This window comes from Xyrauchen texanus, chromosome 33, assembly GCF_025860055.1.
Source record: "Xyrauchen texanus isolate HMW12.3.18 chromosome 33, RBS_HiC_50CHRs, whole genome shotgun sequence".
In the NCBI taxonomy this organism is placed as follows: domain Eukaryota; kingdom Metazoa; phylum Chordata; class Actinopteri; order Cypriniformes; family Catostomidae; genus Xyrauchen; species Xyrauchen texanus.
The window spans coordinates 31542076-31561558 of NC_068308.1; the positions used below are offsets into that span (position 1 = coordinate 31542076).

Below are 19483 nucleotides of genomic sequence, written 5' to 3' on the forward strand. Positions count from 1 at the left end.
TACATTCCTTACACAGACAAACAAAAGGAAAGATTTAACCCAAACGTGGAAATTTCGTCATCATGTTTTCACTCTCATGCCGATCAAAACCTGTACAACTTTCTTTTTTCTGGGGAATTTAAAAAAATATTTAGGCAGAATATTTTCCATACAAGGACAGTTCAAATTGATCACAGTCGAGCTCCAAAAAGGAAAAAAGACACATTAAAGCACCATAAAAGGAATGTAGTCCATACAACTCATGTGCTATATCCAAAGTCTTCAGATGCCATACAATAGCTTTCTGTGAGGAACAGACTAAACTATATGTTTTGTTTTAATTTTCTCCCCAATTTGGAATGCCCTATTGCCAAAGCACTCTAAGTCCTCGTGGTGGCATAGTGACGAATCTCAGTTGCCTCCTTGTCTGAGACTATCAATCCATGCATCTTATCATGTGGGTCGTTGAGCGCATTACCGCAGAGACATAGCGCATGTAGAGGCTTCCCGCCATCCACCGCGGCATCCATGCACAACTCACCACGCGCCCCACAGAGAGCGAACCACATTATAGCGACCACAAGGAGGTTACCCCATTTGACTCTACCCTCCCTAGCAACCAGGCCAATTTGGCTGCTTAGGAGACCTGGCTGGAGTCACTCATTTACATTTACATTTATGCATTTGGCAGACGCTTTTATCCAAAGCGACTTACAATGCACTTATTACAGGGACAGTCCCCCTGGAGCAACCTGGAGTTAAGTGCCTTGCTCAAGGTGGGCTTGAACCCCCAACCTTCTGGTCAGTAACCCTGAGCCTCAACCACTGAGCCACCGCTGCACTCAGCACACACTGGGATTCAAACTCACAAACTCCAGGGGTGGTAGTCAGCGTCTTTGACATTTTTTGAAAATGTCAAATCTCACTCTCCATTATGTCCATTTAAACTTCCGCACCATGTTCAGTTACAACAGATGTGATAACCAATGCCATTTGGCATTAATTACATCAAACCAGCCACAATGGGTCGGCATGCCATTCTTACGATCTGAAAAACAAGAGTGAAATTTCAGAGCTTTTGTGGAGTGGAAGACTATCAGTGAATAATTATTTAAATTATTAAAATCTACTATGATATGTCTTCAGAAGACTTAGAAAATAGCGCACAAGCTGTGTGAACTACTTTTATGAAGTTTTGTCCTTTTTGCAGCTTGACAGCTGTGGTAACAAATTATTTTTTTTTATTATTAACATATTTTGTTCCAGGGAAGAAAAAAAAGTCATAAAGGCTTGAAATGACACAAGGATGAGTACAAAATAATCACTACACCACAACAGCACCTTGAAATTAACTGTTAATTTTATAGCATTTCTCTGAAACATGGGTCTTCAAAGTTAGGCTTAAATAAACACATATTTAGTTGTCTTTAGGCATCCCTCATCTTCCTATTACAGCTAGTGGTCATAGCTCATCCAGACTTAGTGCCTGTGCACAGGGTAAAGTAAAGTAATGATGTTAAGCTTCAGGGAAGGGAGGTTGTCATGATAGAGAGGAATGTCTCAGAGCTTCAGAGGAACAGGAGGGGCAGGAGAGATCACTTTATTACACTTTTATCACTTTCCGTCCTTCTATCAGTCCATCAGTGGAGAGCTCATCCCTGAAACCTCAGCTCTGTGAGAACTCAAGTTTGTTTTCACTAATAGAGTGAGAGAATCCATATTTGAATCTGTGGTTGTTCTGTGATTTATGATATCCTCCAAATGGACTTTCTATGATTATAGGAATAGTTTACCAAGACATTTTTCATCATTTTCAGGGTACAAACACTTTATACTAGGTAATAATACAAGTTGCGCTGCTGTTTGTTTGTTTTTAGGGCAGAGATTTGCTGACACAGAAGATCCCATTGTGGCAACAAGCATGCGCCGACCCAAATAAACTCCCAGATCGAGCAATGCTCCTGGCCCAGCAAATGGGTGGGACTGTTGGGGCCAGTTCCTATCACACCACTAAATCAAACCTGACCATCTCAGATCCCATTCCTGGAGCCAAGCCACTACCTGTGCCACCAGAGCTTGCAGCTCTCATGGGGAACCAACAGACGGTGAGTTGGATTGAGGGGAGGTTTTCATTAGAAATGATTTCCTTATGGAACAATGTCGCCTCCGGCCTTGTCCAGTTTGAGCCAAGGAAAAGTCATTATTGCTATAACAAATGTGAGCCACAAAATGATACAATGTCTCAGTTGTAAGTAGTTAGTGAATGTTGCAACTAGTAAATATGTAAATGGTAGTACTAATGATGTGTATAATTAAGTCCTGAGGGTGTTTAGGGTGGGAGGCACTCTCATGGCCAGAGGAATGAGATAAAGACGGTTCTCTTCTCAAGCTCGGTATAAATGGTTATAAAGTCATTAAATACAGTTTCCTAGTGACCACATTACTGTGAAGAGTGTAATCTGAAACCTGCAGGCATTTACACTTACAATTCCCTTCAGTTTACAGTTTATTTTTTACGGTGCAATAACATTTCCTGAGGCACTGCTGGTGAAGCAGAATGGAATGAAAGTTTTAAAGTGATTTATTTATTTAAATCAAGATTGCAAATTTGATTAACTTCACAAGTCCATTTTTAAATGGACAAGTAGATCATAAAAAATTAGATCAGGGATTTCTTCATGATTTTTTCAGTGTTAAAGGAATATTCAGTGTTCAATACAAGTTCATAGTCCATTCACTTCCATTGTACGTGCCTCACTGGAACCCAGATTTGTGCTTTTTTTAAAGAAAAGGAGGGACGAGTCAATGTCATTTTTTTTTGTGGTAATCAACATTATGCCACAAATACTGTCGATTGAACTTCATTTGTATTTATCCTGGAATATTCCTTTAACAAAGAGTAACCTTGTTAACAATCCTAAAACTGCCTCCTAACCAGGCATGAAATGACAATGTTCCAGCATCAAGAGACTGGAGGAGAAATGCATTTACATACACATGAAAAAATAGGTACCTTAAATATCCTTAAAGAAGTGATTATCTTGCAGAGAATGATGGGAGCAGAAAGTGTGCCCATGTTGAATGGCACGTCAGGTGTTCATGGAGGAGAGGAATACCACCGTTGGATGGAGACCAGAGCCGCACACGAGAAATCTTCCGCACAGATCCACAGACACGGTGGAGAGACCTACTCCAACACCCTGCCTGTTCGCAAGGTGGCACTTGCCAAGCCCAAAAACACTCTGGGTAAGTCACAGGCTCAAGATTGTTGCAGACCTTTGCCAGCGCAACAAAAAAACATCTCTCTCTTCTCCTGATGGCATGTTTAAATTTGCAATCATGTTTACTTTAACTCACCATGACTTTAAAAGGATAGTTCACCCCAAAACTATAACTGCAATTATTTACTCACCATCATGTTATTCCAAACCTGTATAACTTACTTTCTTCTGTAGAACACCAAAGTAAATGTTTAGTAGGAAATCATAGCTGCTCTCTTCCATACATTGAAAGTGGATGGTGGCCAGGCAAAATGACAAAAAGCACTATAAAAGCACCATAAAAGTAGAAGGCTACACTGTAAAAAAAATTACATTACATTTATGGTAATATACCAGCAGTTTACAGGTTGCCAGAAATTTACACAAAAAAATCTAAAAAATCCAGTGACCATGTTTCAGGCTTTACGGGATAAAATGTGTATACCTGTATATTTTACAGTTCACTACTGTTTATATTATTAAATTATAGAAATGTATGTTCTAATCTTCTGGAACTATAAACGTCTGCTTTTCATAGTAACTACAGAAGGTCACATGATGACTTATATGTGCAGTTTTTTTTCCTCATTAAAAAAAGTTTAACTCCTAAAGACATGAATTGTAATTTTGCAATATATGTAGGAAATCATGAGCACTCACATTAAAATGACTCATATCAGTAACCTTATTAAAGCTGTTTATTCTACATGGAGAGGGTCCGCACATGGGGGCTGCCATGTTAGAATCACATGACCAGCCAAATACTACTCACTTAATCTCAGTAACCATCCTATTATTTGACACTTTTACTCTATGATAAAATAATCAGGGCTGACTGTGAATACTACATTTCTACAATGGCATCTGAAACGGAAAACTATTTATTTTAAATGATGTTGCATCCAACATCCGATAGATGTCAGTGTAAGTCCAAGATGACACAAAGACAAAAGTTATTAAGTGCAACTTTAAAGTTCATCAAGAGTGGCAAGAACAATAATGAATATACATGTAGAGTGCACAGTGTTAATTACACAGACACAAAACACCATCAAGGTAACACATGTGACACTAAAATAATGCAATATATATTAAATAAACTACATAAAATATAACACAGAACACTCTGAACATAACTGATATTCAAAATAAGAAGAAACATGATTATTCCCATAAAATATAATGAAATGTAATGGGTCATGCTTGGACTACTGGGAATGCCAGATTATTGTGTTTAACTGTAATTTTAACAATAGTTGACCATACAAAGTTTTCTCTTGTTAAACATAGTAAACATTTTTACCACTAATTGTAGAGTACAATATTTTAATGTAAAATTAAAAGTATTGTCTTGTTAAATATATAATATTTTTTCTCTTAACCAGATAATGTTCTTTTTCTGTTAAAATTACGTACATTGTTAACAGTGTACAGATGACTCTTGCACTATATTCCAAGTCTTCGGAAGCAATACATTATCTTTGTGTGAGGAAAGGACTGAAACTTTCACTGCCTTGAAAATTTTGCGATGGTCACCTTTCAGTTCTTTCACACATTTCCATTATAGCAAGAGGAGCTGTTTGGACATTCTTCTATAAATGGGTTTAGAAAGACAAGATAGTGAGTAAATTAATGCAGAATATTTATTATTGGGTGAACTATTCCTTTAATATAAGGTTGTTTGATGTCATACTCTGCATTGTAGAGTGCACCTGTGTGCCCACCTGTCCTACTCTCTCCTTGAAATAACAAGACAATAACCCGGCGAGCACAGGTGAAATTGAAAACAGGGCAGAGCAGGTGGGAATATAGAGGACAGCTTTAAAAATGGATAGAAAATAGGTGAAGGGTATAACTTTTCTTTAATGGAAGTATTTTTAAGAAGAGGTGAAAATAAGTGTGGAATTTTGGCTCTGTTCCACAACATAGTTAGCTGCCTTGCTATCTACAGCCTACATTGGCTGTATCCTAACCATTGTGGAACCTCATAAGTGACTGATTTGGACAAAGACATAGACAGTACCTCAAACATGGTGCTCCTTACATGATCCACACGGGATATTCGACTTGAGTATCCAAATGATTAGAATAGTTTTAACTTTAGCATGTTGCTAAAGTAACAACATAGTCCTTTAATAAGTATACAAATACAAAGGATATACAAATAATGAGTAAAATAGGTTAAATGTTTTTAATTGGATTTTGATTTTACCAATTTATATTGCTGTCTAGGTAGACAGCCAACTAGGTCTTGAAACAAAGCTATTGCCTCTCTTAAAGCCAGGATGAATTAGCAATCCTTTTGTTGTACATTCGGCCATCTCATAGAATTGTAACCACAAACATGTGTTCATAATGGGCTTGTGCTTAGCACTAATGTCTAAATTTGACCCTAGTGGAGACCCAGACCCTGCCTAGGTCTAGCTCAATGGCAGCTGGGCTAGAGAGAAATGGGCGGACACGTGTTCAGGCGCTCTTCTCCCATGCCGCTGGGGACAACAGCACCCTCCTCAGCTTTACAGAAGGAGACATCATCACACTGCTGGTACCTGAAGCCAGAGATGGCTGGCACTATGGAGAAAATGAGAAAAACAGAATGTAAGACATTTTATTATCACAATAAAATCATCATTTGGTAGTCTGGTTTCATAGGCAAAGTTCCACAGGGGGATTGTACAGAAATATATGATTTATAATGATGAAATAGAGTTAATTAATGCATCAAATTCCATTTTAACATTTTGTCATCTCAGGCGAGGCTGGTTCCCGTTCTCCTACACCCGTGTGATTCCTGAACCAGACAGCAATAAACTCCATGTCAGGTGAGATTGTCTGAATATTGAATTTACAAAAGGCCTTTCAAACTCTAAATGCCATTTAATTTTGTGCTGGCAAAGCTTTAAGAGAACTATGGTCATGAGCTAAATGGCATCAATGTGTGTGTGTGTGTGTGTGTGTGTGTGTGTGTGTGTGTGTATGTATGTGTGTGTGTGTGTGTGTGTGTGTGTGTGTGAGTGTGTGTCTAAAGTGCCTTGAGCAACCTTCAAGTGCATTTGGTGCATTTTGGACATTGATTCTTTGTTAAAAAATTAACTACAAATCATATGCATACATACCAAAGTTCTTATGAAAAAGTGCTAAATAGAATTTTCCTGATTTTAACACATGTATTATAGAGTGGAAGTTTAAATATCTGGGTAGGGGACAAGATCAAAATAGAGAATTTAATGCATTTAAAATGTCAACACATTTATTAGGAAATTAGGAACCATTAAAGAGACATATTTTTTATTAAATCCATTAAAAACTACCCTTTAAAATGAGATTGTTTTTATTTTTAAAATCATACTAGGGCACAAAAAATGTCCCCTAATTGAAGAATCACTCATATGTGTGTGTAATTGTAGTTTGCAGCAAAGCAGGAGCAGCAGCACAGGAAATCTTCTGGAAAGAGAGAAAGCTTTGCCAACACCTGACTACGGCATGCCCGCCCGCATCCTCGTCCAGCAGCAGAGCAGGCCACACAGCCGTCAGAGACCGTGCAGTGTGGCAGTGCCAGGATTCTCACAAGTAGGCAATTCCCGCAAACACCCTGTCTGTTCTCATCCAGTGTCATTTTCATACACAGATTAATCCTGACAAACGTATGCCGAAATTAGCACAGTCTTCAATAGAAATGTTCATAGAACTGAAACGTTAATCACCTTCCATAAAAGGATGTCACACATTCATCGGCATGCAGGAAAAATAGCGGGCCAACAGTTCGATTAGAGCAGCCTGAGCTCCAGCTAACCGCATAGAGGATGTTCCAGGACATTACCCTAAGTAAACTAGGATCACTTTCTATGTGTGTGTGTGAGTTACTTTAGCTGCCTGAACTGAGCTGGCTGTGACCAGATTAGAAAATACTTTTCTTGTTTGATTAAACTTCTTTTGAGAGGCCATTCTAAAAGACACTTACCAGTTACATAGATTTAAAAAGGACAGAGAGAAAAGATTAGAATGAGAGAGTTTGTTGAATTTGTGGTAGAATTAATTTGTAAGCTCCTGGATGGATAGTAACGGATATACAGGTGAAACTCGAAAAATTAGAATATCGTGCAAAAGTTCATTAATTTCAGTAATTCAACTTAAAAGGTGAAACTAATATATTATATAGACTCATTACAAGCAAAGTAAGATATTTCAAGCCTTTATTTGATATAATTTTGATGATTATGGCTTACAGCTTATGAAAACCCCAAATTCAGAATCTCAGAAAATTAGAATATTGTGAAAAGGTTCAGTATTGTAGGCTCAAAGTGTCACACTCTAATCAGCTAAACACCTGCAAAGGGTTCCTGAGCCTTTAAATGGTCTCTCAGTCTGGTTCAGTTGAATTCACAATCATGGGGAAGACTGCTGACCTGACAGTTGTGCAGAAAACCATCATTGACACCCTCCACAAGGAGGGAAAGCCTCAAAAGGTAATTGCAAAAGAAGTTGGATGTTCTCAAAGTGCTGTATCAAAGCACATTAATAGAAAGTTAAGTGGAAGGGAAAAGTGTGGAAGAAAAAGGTGCACAAGCAGCAGGGATGACCGTAGCCTGGAGAGGATTGTCAGGAAAAGGCCATTCAAATGTGTGGGGAGCTTCACAAGGAGTGGACTGAGGCTGGAGTTACTGCATCAAGAGCCACCACACACAGACGGGTCCTGGACATGGGCTTCAAATGTCAAACGTCTTACCTGGGCTAAAGAAAAAAAGAACTGGTCTGTTGCTCAGTGGTCCAAAGTCCTCTTTTCTGATGAGAGCAAATTTTGCATCTCATTTGGAAACCAAGGTCCCAGAGTCTGGAGGAAGAATGGAGAGGCACACAATCCAAGATGCTTGAAGTCCAGTGTGAAGTTTCCACAGTCTGTGTTGGTTTGGGGAGCCATGTCATTGGCTGGTGTTGGTCCACTGTGCTTTATTAAGTCCAGAGTCAACACAGCCATCTACCGGGACATTTTAGAGCACTTCATGCTTCCTTCAGCAGACAAGCTTTATGGAGATGCTGACTTCATTTTCCAGCAGGACTTGGCACCTGCCCACACTGCCAAAAGTACCAAAACCTGGTTCAATGACCATGGTATTACTGTGCTTGATTGGCCAGCAAACTCGCCTGACCTGAACCCCATAGAGAATCTATGGGGCATTGCCAAGAGAAAGATGACATGAGACCAAACAATGCAGAAGAGCTGAAGGCCGCTATTGAAGCATCTTGGTCTTCCATAACACCTCAGCAGTGCCACAGGCTGATAGCATCCATGCCACGCCGCATTGAGGCAGTAATTAATGCAAAAGGGGCCCAAACCAAGTACTGAGTACATATGCATGATTATACTTTTCAGAGGGCCGACATTTCTGTATTTAAAATCCTTTTTTTTATTGATTTCATGTAATATTCTAATTTTCTGAGATTCTGAATTTGGGGTTTTCATAAGCTGTAAGCCATAATCATCAAAATTATATCAAATAAAGGCTTGAAATATCTTACTTTGCTTGTAATGAGTCTATATAATATATTAGTTTCACCTTTTAAGTTGAATTACTGAAATTAATGAACTTTTGCACGATATTCTAATTTTTCGAGTTTCACCTGTAAATGGATTATTATCAGGTAAAGTTGCCTAGGAATAAACTTTATCAGACAGGCAGAGGAAAAAGATATACTACATACCATAAAGTGTCCCCCAAAATGTATTTGGACACATAAAGGGATAGTTCAACCTAAAAATTTAAATTCTCTCATCATTTACTTACCCTCGTGCCATCCCAGATGCATATGACATTCTTTCTTCTGCTGAACACAAAAAAAGTTTTTTAGAAGAATATCGCAGCTCTGTAGGTTCATACAATACAAGTGAATAGTGACCAGAACTTTGAAGTTCCAAAAAGCACTTTAAGACAGCATAAAAGTAATCCATACAACTCCAGGGGTTTAATCAATGTCTTTTGAGTGGGTGAGAAACAGTTCAATATTTTGTCCTTATTAACTATAAATCTCCACTTTCGCTTTAACGTTCACATTTTCTTCTTTTGTTTTTGGCGCTTTGCATTCTTTGTGCATATCGCCCGCCACCTACTGGACATGGAAGATAATTTATAGTAAAAAAAGACTGATGTGTAGGTGAGACACATTGATCTGTGTCTCACCTACACATAATATATAGCTTCTAAAGACATTTATTTAACAACTGGAGTCATATGGATTACTTTTATCCTGCCTTTATGTGCTTGCATTGTATGGACCTACAGAGCTGAGATATTCTTCTAAAAACCTTTGTCTGAGTTCAGCAGAAGACAGACATACACATCTGGGGATGACATGCGGATGAGTAAATGATGATAGAATTTCCATTGTGGGGTGAACTATTCCTTTAAGTGGATCCAATTAAAAAGTCAGTTAAATTCACACAGGTATAGTTTCTCACAATAACTATGGATATGAACCATTAACATTTGACAACCAAAAAGTACCCAAATATGTTTTGTCTTCTTTCTGAAAACTATATCTATTGTTTCATTGTTTAAAACCTAACAAACATATTTTTGTGCCTTATTATTTGGTTTGGTATTCTGCTGTCTAATGCAATGACATGTTTACGTGTGCCTTAAGTGTCCAAATAATTTGGGGCCTCTTTGTAGACATACTTCAGAATACTTTAATTAATACATCACAAACTCATACACTGGGGTATGCAGGAATGCTTTTTTTCAGATCTAAAGAAGTAGGCCTTTGTTATGTAACGAAGCCAGGAACAAACACAACTCTCTCATCACCACCACGGGGTCCCCTCCCTACTGCATTCAATAATTATTGTCATGCTTGTAATGTAAAAAAAACAAAAAAACAAACCTGACATACAGTATCGCGTTCTTCTCGCCCCCTCCGAAGTCACTTTCATTGGTTCTTCCCTTTGCTCCTGTTCAATATGCACTCAATTACCCCTTTATACCATAACAAAAGGTGGTTTTCCTATTACCAGTTGTGCAGATTACATGTTTTAGTGTTCTTTTACTGCCATCTTCTGGCTATTTGTAGGAAAACCAATCACTTAAAGGTTTTCTCTCTTCCTCCACAGCAAGGGTTGGAGAACTACAAGTCTCGATTCCAAACAAGGTAAGATTCTAATTTACTCTGTTTCTACACTCACTAATAGACACAGCATGAATAAATATGGAAAAATAATTTAAGTTTGTCTTTATGTAAGGTTATTTACGTTGTTACTTTGTTTTATTTTGATTATTCCTCTCTGGTTTTGTTTGATTTAAAAATGCCACATAAATATTCTGAAACTATGGCAGTTATGGCAAGCAAAAAGTTTTGTTTGCTTGACCTGCAGCTGGAGCAGACGAACATAGCAGACATTTCTGAAGGTCTAGCCCAAACACGATAAGGTGGGCGGGTGACCGAACAAGGACACCTAAACCCATATTGAACAAAGGAGAAACCTCTCTGATTGTTTAAATGGGTTTCATACACCTCACAAATAGTAATATCATCTTGATCATTTCCCATAGATGAGAGGCATGGAGTCTGTTGAATATTCTGTAGTCGTACTTTTTTAGTAATTTGATGACATTTTAAATGTTCTGACTCCGATTGGATAGTTTAAAGCACCGTGTGATCTCACTATAATATTAAAGCACAAGACTGCTTTGGTTGTGTTAATTTGAGTGGTGCTGTTAAAATTGTTTCAAAATTATATTAAATTCAAATAAATAAAAACTTTGGGGTCATCTATGGGGAAGCAGGACATTTCCCAGCCTTTATCCCAAATTTCTTAGTATCACAAAATTTAAAGCAGGTGCAAAGAATTATTTCAAATCCTTTAATTTTTTTTCCACAGTTAATTTTCCATTCCATTCTTGCTTTTATTTATTCTTGCTTTTGTTGTTCTTTTGTGTCTGTGTTAATTAGTCTTTTAGTGTCTATTGTTTCCTGTCTTGCTTTTCTGTGAAATGTCAGGGAATTTCCCATTCTCAAGGTCATTATAGTTTAAAAAGCTAGTAGTCTACTTTGCGTCCTGACATAGACCTGCACACCATTTAAATTATTCTCCCATGATGCATTTTAAGAAATTGGCTTCATTTTCACAATACAAGTGTATGGATCTGTTTTCAAGGAATTTAGTACATTATATTAGGGTCAATGATGTGATTTTTTTTTGTTCAGATCATTTCAATTATTCAAAAATACAAAATAATAACTTAAATATGTTTGCAATATTTGCAGAGTTCATTCTGAAGACATTTTTATATTTTTTTTCTGGGGCTTTAAGTAAAAAATGTCATGTGGTGGAACTGTTTGGAGACAGTAATAATATAATAATAATAATAATAGTAATAATTAAAGTCTCATTAAAAGCTGATTTTTTTTAAAAGAAAAATATATAAATACATGTTGGCATGAGCATTTCAGAATAATATTTTATTAATATTTATTTTAAAATAAGGTAGTGAAACATTGTGTTTAAAATTATTAATATTTGAAAAACTTTTGTCCATCAAATCTAAATTATGTGGTGTAAACAATATTTAAGTAGCTATTTTGTTGTTTATGTTGACAAAAAAACATAGAGGACCACTTTAGACCCTCAAGACTGTGAAGTTTAAAAAAACATCAGATATTTTGACATTTTTTATGATAAGGAACATTTTGTTCAGGTCATCTGGTATAACCCTGAGAAAAAGTCGTTCTTCTTGACTAAAAAATTCATGATATCTGTTAAAAAAAAAAAAAAAAAAAAGTATATTAATTACAAAAGTGTTTGAAAACTTTATATATATATATATACACTCACCTAAAGGATTATTAGGAACACCTGTTCAATTTCTCATTAATTCAATTATCTAATCAACCAATCACATGGCAGTTGCTTCAATGCATTTAGGGGTGTGGTCCTGGTTAAGACAATCTCCTGAACTCCAAACTGAATGTCAGAATGGGAAAGAAAGGTGATTTAAGCAATTTTGAGCGTGGCATGGTTGTTGGTGCCAGACGGGCCGGTCTGAGTATTTCACAATCTGCTCAGTTACTGGGATTTTCACGCACAACCATTTCTAGGGTTTACAAAGAATGGTGTGAAAAGGAAAAACATCCAGTATGCGGCAGTCCTGTGGGCTGAAAATGCCTTGTTGATGCTAGAGGTCAGAGGAGAATGGGCCGACTGATTCAAGCTGATAGAAGAGCAACTTTGCCTGAAATAACCACTCGTTACAACCGAGGTATGCAGCAAAGCATTTGTGAAGCCACAACACGCACAACCTTGAGGCGGATGGGCTACAACAGCAGAAGACCCCACCGGGTACCACTCATCTCCACTACAAATAGGAAAAAGAGGCTACAATTTGCAAGAGCTCACCAAAATTGGACAGTTGAAGACTGGAAAAATGTTGCCTGGTCTGATGAGTCTCGATTTCTGTTGAGACATTCAGATGGTAGAGTCAGAATTTGGCGTAAACAGAATGAGAACATGGATCCATCATGCCTTGTTACCACTGTGCAGGCTGGTGGTGGTGGTGTAATGGTGTGGGGGATGTTTTCTTGGCACACTTTAGGCCCCTTAGTGCCAATTGGGCATCGTTTAAATGCCACGGCCTACCTGAGCATTGTTTCTGATCATGTCCATCCCTTTATGGCCACCTGAAAGCAACATTTTTCAGGTTTTAGATTAACCCATTGATTGACCCACTCAATGATAAAATTCACAGGGAATATAGGAACTTATATTAGGCACTTATTTATGGTAATGAAAAGAAAACAAATTGTAAAGTGATGATAAAATAAAATATTACAAAATTATATTAAAATGAAGCAAAATAACCCACAGATTTGTTAATGTGGAATGTTATTCAAAATAACTAACATGTTTTTTATACTTTTGTGGGAATAATATCCCACAGTACACGTATGTGTACATCATGTTTATCATCATGCTAACGTATGAAAAATGAATACATTTTTTAAAGTAGCATATCAAACGAAACTAGAGACTCTCCTCTTTACAACCAAGCAGGTTTCAATGAAAAAGTTTCAAGAGATTTCTGATCAGAGGCACTTATGTTGGCTCTGCCTGTAGAAGCACTTGTTGTATCACGTGACTCTGTGCATCAGAATTTAATCCTTTAATGACAGTCTAAAGTGTTGTGAACCGCATTCAGTTGGTTTAAATTCATTTTAATTATGTGTTGCAATATGTATGTATAGCAAAGCCAAAATACAACATACACTCCTGTTTATGCGGGGTTGCACAAGGTTAATATCGTTTTCTTGATGGTTCCACCACATTACATTTTTAAAGACATTACATCAATTTTGTTGTAGAAAATGCTAAAAATGTTTTTCAAAAATGTATGAAACCAATTTACATTTCTACGAACTTGACACTAGTGCTTTATTTTTAAAAGATGTTTGATTTTTATCATCTCAGGCAACCATATTTTTCAGTGAACCAATACCAGAGTTCCTGATACACAATTCTGATAGGTATTGCTTATCACTAACATCCGAACCACACATCTGTCTTGTAGGAAATGCAGCCCATCACATGTTTGTTAGATGCAGTATGATAGATTAGTATTATCAGTAACATTAACACCAGTGCTTTATGTTATCTGTGCTTCAATGTGTCTGTGTCCAAACCCAACCTGGCAGCATCTCCCTCTCTTTGTTTCACAGTGCGGAGGGCAAATTGATTTCGACAGTGTGAGAGGACAGACAGACACACAGACAGGCACCACCCTCCCCTCCGTCCACACTCACTTCCCTGTCTACCTTTATCTCTCAACAATCCATCCCCTTTCACTCCACCCACTGAGGAAGAAGATTTATATCCACCCTTTCCCCTCCATTCTAAATCCCTTATTTTTATCCCAGTTGGAAGAAGCCTGTGATCATGACAGATATACTTAAGGAACTGGAATGCTGAGTATTCATTGTTGACTTTCCTCAGTGTACAAACTATCATTATGATGCTGAGTTTATTTACAATAAAACTATTGAAACAGTCTTCTCTGAGGAATTCTCTATATGTATCTTTTGCTTGTCTTTCATGCATGTACATGTCAGCAATGTATATAAACTGAATGCATCACGTTTGCCACCTGGAGATCCACTGATTTAAACCATCTGGTGTGGTAATAAGTTTACATTTGATGTTTAAACATTGTTGGTGGGTTCATCCAAGTACAAACAATAATGTTAATAACTGAAATTATACTTTAAGAGCATATTAAAAATGTATCAAATAATTAGGGTGTATTTAAATTCCTTAATGCCTTTTCCATTTTGCAGTTGAATGAATTTGATGTCATTATTTACAACTTTCAGTGTTTATTCTATTTTATTGTTATATTGCTGATGTAAAATGCACTCCGTGGTCCCTTTAATTATAGTTTTGTATTCTAACTGCATCAAGTGTTGATTAAAACAGAAATTCTGAGACATTACACATTTTTATTCTGATGTACAGGAGGCCTCCATACTGTTTTTTACCTTTACTGTTTCTAAATTGAAGACTGTTATGTGTTCTAAAAGCCTCACTGAATTGGATACAAACCATTTCAATTGCAACTAAAAGGAAATAAAACACATGACAAAATTGCTTTTGTTTCTAGAACTCTTTTAAAAGTGATGTACAATAGAGGCATGGTTCATGCATGAAAGAAATGACAACTGATACCTAAATATCCATGTCACAAGCAAAACTGTGTTATTGGTTTTATAAAATGGTGGTAACAGCAATATGGTCAAATACATCAATGTTCATTGAATACATAAATTAATCACAATAATGAATTGTGGCTCAACTAATCAGAATTTAGGTTTGGAAATATCCATTTTATAATTACAGATTTAAAGATATTAACTGCCTTGCTGTTATACTGACTAGTTAGTGTACACTAGATGATCTAGTGTAGCTACTGTGATACATCCATATAAATAACGTGCCAAGTTTTCATATAATCCATACTCCATATGAGCCAGTGCCTTGTACATTGCAAATTATATTTGTACAGACCAGAAGTTTGTTGAAAAACTGTTTAATTTTTATAATTATTCTTTAGACTTTTTAGTCCCTATACAGTAAATAATTACAGCTTTTTATTCAAAAGATGGGTAAATACTGGCAATAATCAAGTTTGTTAATATCCATCTTTGTTCATTATGTCAGCACACTGTCTTATGTGCTTTTAATACACTTACATACCACTTGTTTGTTTGTTTTTAGACTTTTTTTCACAGGAGTGAAAGCTGAAACCTTAGTACCATGATTGTAATGAAAAGGAACTCATTAATGGCTTTGAAATTGCCTTTTTATAATAATAATAATAATAAAAAACAAATGACTAAAGATTAAGCTACAAAAGAGGCGATATTGTTGATGTTTGACACTTTTTTGCTTGTCTCTTAGTAAGTGAACAGTAACAGTTTAAAAGTACTTGCTTACCATTTTCTCTGTATTGTACCTGAACAGATGTTTTACAGAAGGTGATGCACAACTAAATAAAATGCACCTTCATCATTACCACAAGTGCATGAGACATCCAGATTGTACACTCGTTTTGCTACAAAGATTTGGTTTCACATTTATTTTCACCTTAAAAGAATAGTTCACCCAAAAATTTGAATTCTGTCATAATTTACTCATCCTCTTAAAAACAGTATGACTTTGTGTAGAACACAATATGACACCTAATTCAGTGATATCTGTCAGGTAGAAAGGATATTTTCTGTGTGGCACTCTATTAAAAAAATTCTCACAGGACTTTTCACAGAGGTCACGCAACCTACAGACTACGGAAAATGTTAATTCGGCTGTAGAATATGGTTGTCACTCCCATATTTTGCTGAACTGTGTGTGTACAGAACAGGATTAAGCATTATAATGTGAAGTGACAACTGAATTTAGCTGCAGTGTGTATGGTCAGAGTGTTTATACGGTATGAACAAACCATGCTTACGTTTTAAATGATCGCAGATTTCTCCGATTTTAATAATAAAATGTAAATAGGTATGTGCACACTGGATAAGTCACCAGAACACAGGTTTGTTTTGTGTTTTTGGTTAAAATCAGTTTATGAATAACCGCGGCGTTTGCATGACTTTGTGTCATCAAGTTATTAAAGGTGCTGTAAGCGATTTTAGCCATTCTAAACGAGCCATTGCATTAGCCATGCTCCCTCTTTTCAAAACCCCACACATCAATGATACCGTTAATACCGGCACCGGTGTCCCATGGTTGTCAAACACAACAGTAGCAAAATAGCTCCCTCAACTGACATCTATTGTGAATCTAAAAATGGCATTAAGCCTCAAATGATCCACATCAACAACAAAACTTTGAGAAGGCGCAAAATGATTGACAGGCAGAAAGTTGCCCGCGAACAAATTTGTTTCTGCAATTTACAGTGTCTAGACAGAGACTATAACCTCTTTTCCACCATCGGACCGAACTATTCTTGTAGCGAGACCGTTCTATTCTGTGCCGATCTGGGCCAGCCGGCACGGTTACAGATTTCTTTTCCCACTGTGGTGCTTAAAACAGACCTGAAATGTACTCTTGTTAACGCAAGAGTTGAGAAAAACTGCGTGAGAAGTGTCTTTGTTTTGCCCAAATAATGCACTTGGCCAGCTACAGAGAAAAAACGAGTAACCTTGGCAACTGACATGTGACCAATCTTGAGTCATGACAGGCATTCCACCAGCACAGTTGAGCACGTTTGTCCTATCCATGCTGAGAACTCCGGGCCGAAAACGGAAAGTTTTCTAATCGTGCCGTGCCGAATCGTGCCCAGGTGGAAAAGCTACTGTAATCATTCCTCAACGTGCTCAGAACCATGAGTGGAAAAGAGACTTATTTAGCAGAGATGGGCCACTTCTATTACAACGAATGGGAGAAAGTAGAATGCCCAACTGTCAACAGATGTAGAAAGGAAGTCCCGCCTTACAGTTAAAAGAGCCAATCACTAAATAGGAGTTGCTCTTGCATGCCACTTGTTTACATAGAAAAATTGCTGCCCAGAGTATTCCAAAGATAGCTGCTAGTGGACTGACTTGCTAGAAGAAAGACTTTGGTCTTGAGCTGTTACAGAGACTGGTGAAATAGGCCTATCTCAGGACACATAATGATATCTTTGAGAGAGTATGAACATTTTGTGCATGCCATAGAACTGTTCAGCCATGACAAAAATTTGTAGGCGATCCCGGTAGTCTAATTCGCCATGGGTTACAAGTTCAAAAACCCCATTATAAAAACCCATAGAAAAATCCAGAGGGAACCCATGGTGAATTCCCAAAAAGACTACAAGCTGAATCGCTCTATTCTATAAAAAAATATTTGCTTACAGCACCTTTAAGCATATTAATCGGTGTAGATTGTAGGACAAGTAACACACTCATTGCCCGATTTGAAATGAATCATTTATTTGAGTTGAATCTATTTAATGAATACTGGCTGAGCTCGGAATGGCATATGTTGTGTTGAATGTTAGTATACACTATGCCATTCTGAATTCAGCAACTGATCTGGTTCCGACTTGATGATCCAGTCGGGCTCGAAAAAACATATAAGAGACAAGTAAATCATGACTTTGAGTTTCGGGTGAACTGTTCTTCCTCAAAACCAGTATCAGGCTGTGTTTTGTGTCTGTCTCTCCTCCTTCTGTACCTTTTTCTTTTGCTCTCCGTTTGACTTTTTCTTTGTGTAACTAAACCAACGTCTTGCTATAGCTCTGCCAACACTTTCCATCTCTGTTTTGATGAATTTAGAGACAAAAGCAGTAAGGTGTCAAGGACTGGAAGCCAGTGCCAGTGTTTCCTCTTTCTTCACTAGAGTAAGGCCGAGGTACGGCTGCCACGCTCACTGAACCCGGGTAGCTCAGAGAAATCTCCACTTGTCCACATTTTTAAAATGTTTTCTTCTGGAATGCCCACATTTGAATGTAAAATAGAAAAAGTACAAAAATGTACAGAAAATATTTACTCCAATATGCATGTGTTTTGGGTTACACCAAAACAGTGACATGTTGCTAAATGACCATGGTGGCTTTTTACTCTTGAAAAAGATAAATAAAATGTTCTTCAGATGGAAGCTGTGTAGTCATTTCTAACCTTGTTTTTATTATAATTATTATTATTATTATTACATTTCTTTGGCCCTCATGTCATATTTCCCTCTTAAACATGATATTTACATCTCTATATTCTTGCCCTGAGACAGAACGAGCAACAAAATTTGAGATTGTCTGTAAATGTAATTCATTTGTCTCTAAATTTATCTGAAATTGTCAGCTTAATATATGTACAGTTTTTATTGGCTGTCTTCTCAGAATCTGATTACATTGCATATTTAACATTTCAGCACTCATTTTAGTATAATTAAACATGCAAGAAAGCTCCTCATAGACAGTATTGCCCTTGATCAGGTTTTAAAGGAATAGGTCACCCACAAGTTACAATTCTCTCATCATTTACTCGCCCTCATGCCATCCCAGATGTGTATGACTTTCTTCTGCTGAACAAAAAGAAGATTTTTAAAGAATATCTCAGCTCTGAAGGTCCTTACAATGCAAGTGAATGGTGGCCACAACTTTGAAGGTCCAAAAAGATTATAAAGGCACCATAAATGCAATCCATCAGACTCCAGTGGTAACATCCATATCTTCAGAAGCGATATGATAGATGTGGGTGAGAAACAGATAAATATTTATGTCCTTTTTTGTTTATTATAATAAATCTCCACTTTCACATTTTTCTTCTTTTGTTTTTGGTGAGTCACATTCTTTGTGCATATCGCCACCTACTGGGCAGGGAAGAAAATGAATGGTTAAACACATAAATCGACCTGACTTTCTATTTTCACTCTGATGTGTTTGTTGGCAAAAGAGGTCTGCTTTGTAAATCAGTTAATATGTGTTGTCTTGTCTAATAACCTGCTTTGACCTTCTGTCCTGTATCTTTCTGGTCTCTATTTTTGTTGATCCATAATTCAGAACAATATTTAACTGCTCATTTGCAGAACATTTATTTGTATAAACAATTTATGTTGAATACTAAACAAGTTTTACCTTTTAGCTCAGATTTCACAGCACAGTGTAAATCTTAAAATGCTGATTGTACTCCATATTTATGGAGCATTTAATATAATGCACATTCTATGATTTATAGTATATGTTGTTAATAAGACAGTTAGTCAAATTTCAGGCATTTTCTGACTC

General features: G+C 36.9%; 1 protein-coding gene across 7 annotated transcripts in view; it reads left to right on the forward strand.

Annotated features, from left to right (window-relative positions):
• The window catches only part of baiap2b (BAR/IMD domain containing adaptor protein 2b), a 94199-nt gene that overhangs the window by 73060 nt on the left and 1656 nt on the right, over positions 1-19483 (forward strand). For 4 of the 7 annotated variants that reach the window (XM_052103423.1, XM_052103424.1, XM_052103429.1 and 1 more), the window contains 6 exons: positions 1857-2084; positions 3027-3225; positions 5636-5837; positions 5993-6061; positions 6647-6809; positions 10345-10382. In XM_052103423.1, coding sequence (XP_051959383.1) covers positions 1857-2084; positions 3027-3225; positions 5636-5837; positions 5993-6061; positions 6647-6809; positions 10345-10382 — 899 coding nt within the window. Of the gene's footprint in view, positions 1-1856; positions 2085-3026; positions 3226-5635; positions 5838-5992; positions 6062-6646; positions 6810-10344; positions 10383-10605; positions 10904-13943; positions 18346-19483 lie in introns of those variants that run through there. The other 3 variants (XM_052103426.1, XM_052103425.1, XM_052103428.1) reach the window with 3 other exon arrangements.